We start from the raw sequence: 11570 nt of genomic DNA on the forward strand, positions 1-11570 counted from the left end.
ACAGCATACAAGGCTACGGACCAAATGCTGGAATATGGGATTAGATTAGACAGGGCTTGATGGCCGGCGCGGACACGATGGGCCGAAGGGCCTCTATCCGTGCTGTATAACCCTATGACTCTATTTGATCCCCCATCCTATTGTCCAATTGTGAAGCGGGAAGGCATCCCTCACCGTCCCTTTCTGCATGGCTGATGAAGCCTCCCTCTTATCTTTCTGAGGAATGTTTTGTTATGTTTCTTTAAGGACATTTTATGACTTTTCAGCTCCATTTTTGTCTATTATCCCACCACCCTGTGATGTTTTGCATTTTACGATTCCCTTATCACTTCTATTTGTCTTTTGATGCTTGATATTCGACCTTGCTGACATTTATGCTATCTGTTCCCGCTTGCTTGTTGTCAGTCTCTGTTCTAAGAATTAAAACCCATCTTTGAATCTAACAGCTATTTCTTACAGTGGGAGGGAAAATCTGTTAAGGTTCCTGCTCCTGATCACTGGTCCCTGTTGTATTTCTGGATATTGGCTGAGGATCAGATCAGCATGGCTAAAATGTCCATCACAATTAGACATCCTGTCCACATCCATAGTCTAGGGCCACACATGAAGATTAGCCATTCGGATGAGGTACCAGAGGGTGTCCAACTTCTGTGGAATTATACTTTAGCAGAAATTTACACTTTCAGGAGAGGAAGGGGAGAAAATTAGGATTTTTTTTAAACGCATATGGGCCTTAGTTGGTAACGAGTGACCCAGCCATAAAGATTGTATAAAGGATATTTCATTCATCGCATTTGAATACTGAAATTTGATTGATTGAAAGATACTTTGGATTGTTGAGTTTGATATAATAGAATCAGTGATGGATGTAGTCACACAGAGCATTGGAAAGACTGTATGGAACTCGCCTGAAAACACCCTCACTATGCCACATTAGTAAGCCTATCTTGACTGCCTCCATACCAAATACGGACCGGAAAACTGAGTCAGCTAGCAGGTAATTCTGCTGCCACTAGATGTCATTATTGGAGCTATTTAGAAAGCACAGAATAAAAATATAACAACAAAAGGACGAGAAAAGCCATTTAGCCCATTGAACTCACTCTTAATAACCTAACTCTCCCAACCTAACATCTATTTTGAATGTCCCCAATTTTTTGGTTCTGCGATTCCACCTTGCAGATTATTCCATTATTTAGCATCCTTTAAACAAAAAAAAATCTTCCCTTATAATTTTAAAATTTATTCTTCACTATGTTTTCTGGTTGTAATGGCTTGACTTACTGTGAGGTAATATTCTGGGTTTACGATAGTTCCTGCCTCGTAAAAGCTTTGCAACCAAGAGTAAGCATTCCCTAGACGCGAAAAGAGGAAAGATGTGCGGATACTTGTGGTGTTGGGTTTCTGCCCATTTTACGTTTCCTGGGAATCCCCTGAGTGGGAAGGATCACTCGTGCCTACATGAAGAACAAGAATGGAAATTATGCAGAGGCAGAGGACATGACGGCACGTCCTGACTTATTCTCCTGCCTCCACCTCGAGCGATTGAGTGCTTATAAGGAAGTGCACCTGGGAAGAAGTAGGCTTTAGGCTTGCACCCAACCCTGCTCAGATCATAGGATCTGTAAAGAGAAAGCAGTAAGGATATGGAGGGCCCAAAAATTTAGGTGCCTTTGGCAGTTGTTCTTGGACAGAAGCCAGAAGATTCCTCAGCTGGTGGCCATTACTACTGCTGCAAACCTGAGATGTGTGAGTGTATTATCATAATTCTGATGAATGCTGGTGCTAACCCTGCCAGAAATACTGCTGGCATTTAGCCAAATAAAACTGTGCAGCCTACCATCACAGCGCATTGGCCAGCTTCCCGCTGCTTGTCCAGTCGGGATCACCCACCCCATAAAGGCATTGGTTTGCAGGGTTATCTGGAGTCAAGTGAGAAGAAACCCCTTGGCATTATGACCCTAACCCCCCAGCCCCTCCCCTCGCTGGACAATACTCAACTAATTGGTTGTAAGAGGGTTGAGCACTCACTAGATTGACAGCAGCAACCAGGAACTCTTCATAAGTGCCCTGGGGAGCAGCATAACTTATAAGATGTTTAAGTGTATTATCACCATCCTCCTGATCACAGCACAGACACACACCATATCCATTGAATGGTGTTCCACCCAATGGAGACGTGGAGCTTCAGCAATAACTGCTTGCTTCTCTCCAACCCATTAATGGTAAATACCAAGCCCTGGATACAGTCCTTCCTGCAACTGTTTCCACTTTTTGCCATAAATCCACCTTATAGCTTGGTCTTGAACATGGATCAAAGGATGCCAAGAAATTCTGAACTATGAAGGAGTTGACTTGCTAAAAAACAGAGTCATGTTTATTAGCCAATCAAATCATAGGACATTAGACTGGTTGTGTCATTAACATGGCTAGGTTAAACTTATGACATTTTTTGCAAAACATCTGGTTCTCAGATAGCTCATGAGTTAATGAGATTACCCAGCAGAACAGGCACAACCAGAATTAGTTTTCTGATTAGTGGCACCTTAGGGATTATGGGGTAAATATAGTTCGGAATCTATTCACCTTTCCCATGTGGCACATGTTTGCAGTACCATTAGAGGGGTTTAGGAACAGGCTGTTCCCTATTAGTGTAGCATGTGAAGCGCTGCCACGGAATTGTTTTTTTTTAACTTGACAGAGAAGCATCAGAAAAGTAGTAGTACAGTATGCTGACATTCACTCTATTTAAAAACAAATCTATTTGTGGACTCTTACTTTTAATGCAATTTGTCAGAATGAACAATGCTGCCCTTTAATCTGGATGAAATAGTCTTTTTGACTTCCCATGTAGCGCAGTGCTATTCCTTCCTGGTACTTTGTTGTAATTCTTGTGGTACCATTGTGAAAGTGTGCTGGAAAGGCATTTAATTTTTATCTATATTCATTTGGTGGTGCTAACTTCTGTCTAATGTTGCCAAATAAAATAGATATCTCAGGATAGTATTAGCCTGCCATCGACAGCGCAACTGAATTATTGCAACAAGTATGGAAAGTTCATGAACACATTGCTGTGGTAGGGTTGAAGAAAGAAACATATGGTATATATATTAATTATTGTGGTTCTAGGATTTAAAACTATGACCAAAAATGGGATTGTCTTATAAATTAGTTCTTATAACAGATGTTCATATGAGTTGGCTTCACTATTTACACTAATGCTGTCTGGATGAATTTTGGTTGTATCCAAAAATGGATTTGTGTATTTTATGTCACTCACTTTTTTGGTATGAAGGAGTTTGTGAGTATTGCCTATGTCAGCAACTCTCTGTTTTATTCTTTCAGGTACCGCCAGTGTGACCCAGCTGAGAAACACATTTACGGCAATGTCCCTGTGTTTGGCTCACACTATGGGATTGACAAACCAGGAGTGATTCGAGTAGGGGACCCTGTGTACATGATTGTTGAGCAGTAGGAGTGAACAATGACAGAAGGAAAGCTGTTTCTTCTAATAAATGATTACAAGTTTAATGTCTTTACTTTTTGAGGCACTTTTGATTACTGTGCCATTAATTGCTTGTAAAAGTAGTAAATTGAGGTTTTAAAATGAAAGTAGATTTTTTCCAGCTGAACACTGCCTTAATCAAATAGATAAAACTAATTTCTTAAAAATGAAATAGCAAATTATACTGGCCTGTTTTTATAAACTGCTATTGGCATGAAGCATTTAAATCATCCTTGAAAAGGATCAATCATTGTTGTTAGCATTTCTCTTTAAAAAATCAGTTACAAGTAGTTAGTAACTTAAACATCTTTTATTTCTGTTCCCACCTGTACGTTTGAGTTTTTTTTCTTAGATACACAGTAAGTTTTAATGATCTCATTGGGGATTTGGCTTTGAGGATTTACCAAGCCCATTGGACTGAAGGAGCTGAAGTAACCAATCCAGCTAGTGACAAGTTCACTGACGTACTTAAGGTCAATGACTTATCTCTGCCAATATTAATTCAGCTCCCTATCATTGTATTCAACTCCAGCTGTAGTGTTCTCCAATTCTTTGCAGTGCACAGCAGTGTTACGTGCTTGTGTGTCTACATCCCAAACAGCTGAGAATGGATTTGGGTGGGTGGGAGGGGGTGGTATTTCTATAATTTTAAAAGAAGTGAAAATAGCTGATGCAGTGGTACCAAATTGTGAAAGGAGAAAATAAGCCATAAAAATAGGAAGTTCAACATGTATTGAGATACTTCATTTATTATTATTGTCAAACTCTCTCTGGGGAAAAAAAAACAGTGTTTCTGTGAACAACCTCAGCAGTTGCTTAAAGTGCTGAGCAACCGCCTGCCTCACAGTTAGAAATCTACTACATGCAAGGTGCTAGTTTTAAGCCTCATGTTTCTCTCACTCTTCCACTTTTAGTCAGTGACATGCACCCACCACTTGTTTTTTGTCCTTTTTAAAAATTCTTTAGATTTTTGCAATTTAAAGAAGCCCCTCTAATTCACAAGAAACCCGAGCTTCTAATGATTTTCGCAGAGGGTGCATGTCAGCTGCTGCAGGTGGTTTACATAGATTCTTTGTTCTGAGGCACTTCTCCCTAATGTATATTGTATTTTTATACTGTCATTCAGTGGTTCCAGCAGTCAATTAATTTTGGTAGTTTATTTCTCCCTGGAGTCAGCGCTGGATGTACTCACTGACTGTACTAAGGACTAGATAAACAACTCGTGAGCAGTGGTTTACTGGGAAATAAACCACACTATGATGTTGCGACTGCGCAGCCTACTCAGTCTTCAGTCTTGTGCATTGTCACATGGCTTCTGCTTTTAATTCTTTCTAGGACCTGTGTAAGCTTAATTTTTATTTCAAAGCTACTAAATAAGTTGTATCATTTTTTATATGCTGTCATTTGGATCATATGTTGCACTATTTTTTGTGGGTGGATGGCAGGTAGAGTGCCAATGCATGTTTTACAATAGCTATTACATCTTATTTTACATATACGCATGAAGTGATAACAGAAATAAATCCAGGAAATGTGCGTCAAAACAGTTATTTGTCTTTGAAGGAATTATCTTATCGTAATACTCAGTTTTGCGGAATGCAATTTTTTGCACTCAGTGTTTAGTATCAGGCTGTCCTAGGTGAGGTATTGATATGGTTAAATAGTAGGATAGTAGTAATATGGTCATGTTTTGGGTAGGTGGTCCATCTAGTTTACCCTTCCATACTAGTTCCATACCTGATTCTGGAATGCAGTCCTGTATCCCCCTTTCCTAACAGGAAATAATTGAATCCTTTTTTAAACCCTGTTCCAAAATTCTACCACCCTCTTACTAAAAAAAAAACCTGGATTTCCTGTTTTCCTTTGACAACTTTAACTTTAAATTGTGCCCTCTAGTCTGACAGAACTTTCCTGGATCTAAATTCTCCATTATCCCTGAAATTTTTAAAGACCTCTATTAAGTTCCCTCTAATCCTCCTCTTCTCAGGAGAATGCAGTTCCAGTTGGACAACCTTTTCTCATAACTCAGCCCCCTAATTTCAGGTAACAACCTACATCCCTCCTCTCACTGCATCCTGTTTTGTAATACTTAGATCAAAACTGAGCACAGTACTCCAGATGCCGTCTCACTAAGCCAAGATGCAACTTCAAAATCACTTCCTTTGACTTACTCGCCTCTGAGTCAGAAGGTTGTGGGTTCAAGTTCCATTCCAGAGATTTGAGCACAAAAATCTAGGCTGGCACTCCAGTGCAGTACTGAGGGAGTGCTGCACTGATGGAGGTGCCGTCTTTCGGAAGAGACTTTAAATCGAGGCCCCGTCTGCTCTCTAAGGTGGACGTAAAAGATCCCATTTTGAAGAAGAGCAGGGGAGTTACCAATTCAATTCAATTCAATTTTATTTGTCATATATGCAGCAGACATGTGTACTACACAATGAAATGTTGATTTTTACGAGTCCTCCCAACATTGAAATAAATATGGCATAGCAATAATAAAATACTAATAGAAATACAGTAATAATAAATAAAACAACAGTAATAAATAATAAATTATTCTTATGGCCTGGGGTAGAAGCTGTTTCGAAACCTGCTGGTACGAGACCGTATACTTCGGTATCTCTTACCAGATGGGAGCAGGGCGAAGAGGTTGTGGCTGGGGTGGCTCGCGTCTTTGATGATTCTCAGGGCCTTCCCCTGGCACCTCTCGGGGTAGATATCCTGCACAGCAGATAGTTTAATTCCTATAGTATGTTGTGCAGCTTTCACCACCATCTGTAGAGCCTTGCGGTCTGTGGCGGTGCAGTTACCATACCAGGCAGTGATGCAGCCGGACAAGATACTCTCGATGGTGCACCGGTAGAAGTTGGTGAGAATCTGGGGGGCCATTCCAAATTTCTTCAGTCTCCTAAGGAAGAACAGGCGTTGGCATGCCTTCTTGGTTACGACGTCGATGTGCTGGGACCATGTTAAGTCCTCCGTAATGAATACACCCAGGAATTTGAAGCTGCTGACCCTCTCCACCTCAGCCCCTTCGATGTAGATTTGGGTGTGTCCCTCCCCCTGCCACTTCCTGTAGTCCACGATCATCTCCTTTGTTTTGCTGATGTTGAGGGAGAGGTTGTTATCTCCGGTGTTATCTATAACAGAGAGTTATCTCCGGTGTCCTAGCCAATATTTATCCCTCATTCAACATCACAAAAACAGATTATCTGGTCATTATCACATTGCTGTTTGTGGGAGCTTGCTGTGTGCAAATTGGCTGCCGCGTTTCCTACATTACTATAGTGACTACACTTCAAAAATACTTGATTGGTTGTAAAGCGCTTTGGGACATACTGAGGTCGTAAAAGGCGCTATATAAATGCAAGTCTTTTATTATATCCCTAACTATATGTAGCAACATTTTATTTGTTTTCCTGATCCTGTGTGAACATTGAACTGATGCTATCAGTGACCTAACCACCAAATTCCCCAGATCATCTTCATGCTGTGTTACCTCAAGCATCTGATATTCTTAAAATGCATCGTTTTCTGTATATTCCCCTCATGGTCCCTCTGTGTGCCTTTTATCAATTTAATGGCATTCCTCTGCTTGATTTTACAGTTCTCCCTTCCTTGTTTCTTGTCAGTACAGTTACAAATGTTATTGGCCATTTCTTTTCCCTAATGCCTTCCCTGAATGTGCTTTTCATCCATGTCAGTTTTACCTTCGTGTTTTGTTCCCAATTGATTTTCGGTTAAATTGCCTCTTTAGTGTAGAAATATCTCCTTAAAGCTCTCATTTCCCCCCTCACCCACATCTTTCCCTTTAAATAGTTTTTCCCCATTCTTTTCCTGGAACATTGCATCCCCTCAAAGTCTGCTCTTATGAAATCTTAATCGTTTTTTTTAACTGTTCTGTCCTCAATTCAACGTTAAAATTAACGGGGTGAAATTGATCTTCGGCAGTAGTGTAAAACAGGCTAAAGAGAAACAGGCGGGTGTAAAACCGTCTGCCGATTGGTTTGCACTACTGCCAAAGACCAATTTCACTCCCAAGAACTTTTCACAAACCCCAAATATTCCCTAATTCAGCTTGCCTTATTATTCCCTCTTCATCACTTAGGGTTCCCTCATTTGCGGTTTTAAGAAAATATCCTTGAAGCACTTGAATAAACTCTGTCATGCATACAGCTTGTCCCCAATTTAAGTCCCAGTCTGTGTCAGGAAGATTAAAATTCCTCATGATTACAGATGAGGCCTTAGTACTAATCTTTTTTATGATCTTCTTCAGCGGTATATCCACTTTTTTTTGTAAAGTGAAGCTCCTTCTACATTTTTTCAACTTAAGAAAGTCACCTTCTACTGCACCCATTGTATCAGCCATTCTTGTGACCAGTTTGAGAGAAACTACCAATATACTGAATTTTGAACAGTTTTGTGCCATAAGCTAATGCCCATCAGGAACAGGGTTTAGACTGTGCAAACTCATTTCACATAGAAAGAGGCTACTTTTGTCCTATTAATCTGGACTGGATTTGAACAAAGTCTCGGATGAAGCGATAGTGGATGAACCCACTGTCCCATCTGATCCACACACCACCAAATTCTTTAAAAGGACCCAGCTGAAGGCTAGATATTTTGGCAGGAGGGAGGCCAAAGGAGGACCAGAAAACAAGTCACTCTAGCCTGTTCTTGTGCACTTCCTAGTGGTCCGTTACAAAGTACTCATGCAGAAACCTGGGAACAGATCTCCTCTTGGTTTATGGCATGAGAAGCTAAAAGCAAAAATATTAATACTCTCTGACACATGTTCAGCCTTGGCATAACTGAATCTAGTGATAAGAAATCAAATTGCATCTTGAGTAATGAATCACCTTCATTAGAAAATTTATTTCATTAGCTGCTATTCTGAACTGCAGGGTCTGTAGATCCCCCATTACAAAGTAATCTGATTATTGTAGGAAATATTTAAAAACAGATATAAATACATCCAGCTTGTGATTTTCCGCCCATTAAAGTTGATGGGCTGAAAACCGTGGCATAGCGAGTGCAGAACCAGAAAACCCCAGCCCTAATGGTTATCTTTTAATGACTGCTGCTCATCTATAAGCAAGGAATGAGAGAATTTTTGTTATGATACAGTCTTTCTGTTGTCTCTGTCAAACTGTAACTTGTCACCTCTACAACTTAAATAAGGCTTCACGTGATTTTAATCAAACTTCATAAATGCCTTCCATCATCAAACACTGAAAACTTGAAGTCACCTCAAAGTCTGCTGTTTTCACTCTTTAGCTTTCCTCATAACACCATATGACCTTTTCAGTGCTACAGTTGAGTGTTGTCGAGAAAGAGGACTGTCATACTGTTTTGACATGCAGTTTCACAATTTCTACTAATAATTTTATGAAATTACTTTCTTGGACAGAAAGTCATGGGGGGGGGGGGGTGCGTTGAGTGTCCACATTTCTGATGTGCGCTGCTGATGGGTGAGGGCCTGCGCCAGGATTGTGATTTTGTAAAATTACCCGTATATGTTGACCAAGTAAAGTATATAAACATCTGGTTAAAAATAATTTCTTTGTCTGTTTTGGTTCATGTAATATTCTGATGCCAAGAAAGCTCATTTTGAAAATGTGTGGAAGAATTTTCCCAGATTGTGCTTAAAATAAAACTGTTTACCTACAAGAGTACATTGCGCTGCACAGTGTCACAACTGTATTTTAAGAATGCCCTCAAGGAATTATACAGTAGTTCAAGTTATAAAAACAGAATTAGAACAACTTAGTGATCCTTTAAACACTTTATTGAATTAGACAATTAAGAAATCTATGAAAACCCCCTTGTTCTAACAATGTTACCCCAGGTATATGTCATCAACTGTACATTAATTAAGTGTTCATTGCAAGGTAATGGGTGGTGGAAACCTGGCTGATTTTCCAGTGACTCCAGCTGGAAAAAGTGTGTGTGGACATTGGATGACAACTGGAACAGGCTTGGCTGTAATGTGCCTTATGGTTGAAATCCCTGCAGGTGGTCACTGCCTAGGCTCACAGTGAGGTAGTGGAAGATGGCTGGTACCATGGAACCATATTCCAGCATGCCTTCAGAGAAAATTGGAGAGGGACAAGGAAAAGTCATCTTTATAAAAGTATGAATGGATGTGGGATCAGTGATTTTGTTTTTTTTTGTTGAGTCTTGACATTGCATCTGTGCTCATCTTACAGCTGTACACCTGCTGGGCCTCAGTCACAGTGTGTTAATTGGGCCACATTGTTTATGTCAAGGTAATACCAGATTACTTATGTGCCTATTAGAACTTGGGCCCAGAGACTCATGGGACAGTGTGACAGCTGCAGTCCTCCTTTCTGCTCATTTCCAATGTTCTGGCTAACGTCAATGAGGATGTGTTTCAGTAAACAAACCACCAATCGATCACCCTGCAGTCACATGGCTACTGCGTTTCTCATCCACAAGGACTCATTTGTGAACAACTCCTGTCAGCTGAATGCCATAACACAGGAAAAATGATTATTGGCCTAGCAGATTCTGCTGTGGAGATAGTAGTGCTTTAACTGCCAAGACTAATGCAGTTATGATTTGTTAATCTCAGGCTCACTTGTTCTGCTTAATACGGAGCTGAATTTTCCACAGAAATGATACAAGTGCTGGCCTCAGTCGGCATTGTAAATGTGTTCAAAGAATTACATGAGCTTTTGCTGTACTCTAGTGTCTTAGTCACAGTTGATGGCAGAAGAAAATCAGACATCACTGATAGAAAAAAAGGTTAGTGACCACTTAATTTTTGTGTTTTCTTAAAATAAATATATATTTTTAAGCCCAGAAGAGAGAACCCAAGAATATTCTAACTAGACTGCTGTCAGGCTGGAAGAGAGAAGTCAACAAAAATTTAAAAAATGGTTTTATACTCTTTGAATTACGCTAATAGCATCTCCCAGCTGATGTGAATTGCGTAAACGAAACTATTATTTAAAGCAGAAAATCCAGGAGCCGAGTGTTCCCCTCCCCATTGCGTAGCAGAGCAAAATACCGCATATTGTGTTGTGGGACAAATAGTGTTTGCATTCTTGCCACATGGTAAATTCAACCCAGGCTATTTTGGCACTCTTTAAAGGGGCATGCTCTTCATGAAAAAGTTCATCTGAAATCACATACTGTGTAAATGTAAATTGTGCTGAAATATATTATTCCATTACCTCAGTGACAAAAATGACACATGAATAAAGCTGTACTTCATCCATAAACATGCAAAGATTTGTCAAACATCTTTACAGTTCACTTGCATATGAAGCAGTCTGTTTATTCCAGCCAGCTTTGCCTACAAGTATTCAACTCTTGCTGAGAGCATTGGTGCTTAATAAACGATGTCTAGGTGTAATATAACATAGTCCTATATTACACTCGATCATTTAAATTGGCTATTTGCCAATCTGTTCCTCATTACATTGTGCTGCATTTCTTTAAAAGGAAATTTTGCAGAATGAAATATTTTACTGCCCACCAGAAGTGATCCCATGAAGAGATCTCCCTTGCGTTGGACATCTAGAAGTGAGATTCATCATCTGAGTCTGGAGATCTATCACAATTATGAACCCTGCCCACAGCAAAATAAAACAGCATCCAAGTATGTCAGGCTCACCTTCTTGCACCTTACCCAGACTAGAAATGAAGCAAACCAGAGTTATTTATCAGAGTGACATCTGGGTCCTAAGAAGATTCAATTAGAGTTCCTCTTTAAAACTATCATCAAATCTTTTCTCAAGAAGCCCATCTTTGACTCCTAACTCGTTTCCAACTTCTGACCCATGTCTAACCTCCACTTTCTTTCTAGGGTCCTGGAACATATCATTACCAGTCAACTCCGCACCCATCTCTTTAATCACTCCTTTCAGCCTAATTTCCACCTCCACCCACACACAGAGACCACCCTGTTTACCAATCACCAATTTCCTATGTACTATGACCAACATATTATACTCATCAAAAGCAAAATACTGCGGATGCTGGAAATCTGAAATAAAAACAGAAAATGCTGGAAATATTCAGCAGGTCAGGCAGCATACTC

The 11570-nt window shown here is 40.0% G+C and overlaps 1 protein-coding gene across 1 annotated transcript in view; it reads left to right on the forward strand.

The window, feature by feature from the left end:
• The window catches only part of marc1 (mitochondrial amidoxime reducing component 1), a 91298-nt gene extending 82121 nt beyond the window's left edge, over nucleotides 1–9177 (forward strand). The window contains exon 7 of the mRNA XM_085981291.1: nucleotides 3346–9177. Within this exon, the coding sequence (XP_085837417.1) occupies nucleotides 3346–3475 (130 nt within the window). The 3' untranslated portion in view covers nucleotides 3476–9177. The remainder of the gene's footprint in view (nucleotides 1–3345) is intronic.
• The last annotated feature ends 2393 nt before the right edge of the window (nucleotides 9178–11570 follow it).

Source organism: Somniosus microcephalus, chromosome 3, assembly GCF_052327205.1.
Source record: "Somniosus microcephalus isolate GS21.2 chromosome 3, FLI_Smic_1.0, whole genome shotgun sequence".
NCBI lineage: Eukaryota > Metazoa > Chordata > Chondrichthyes > Squaliformes > Somniosidae > Somniosus > Somniosus microcephalus.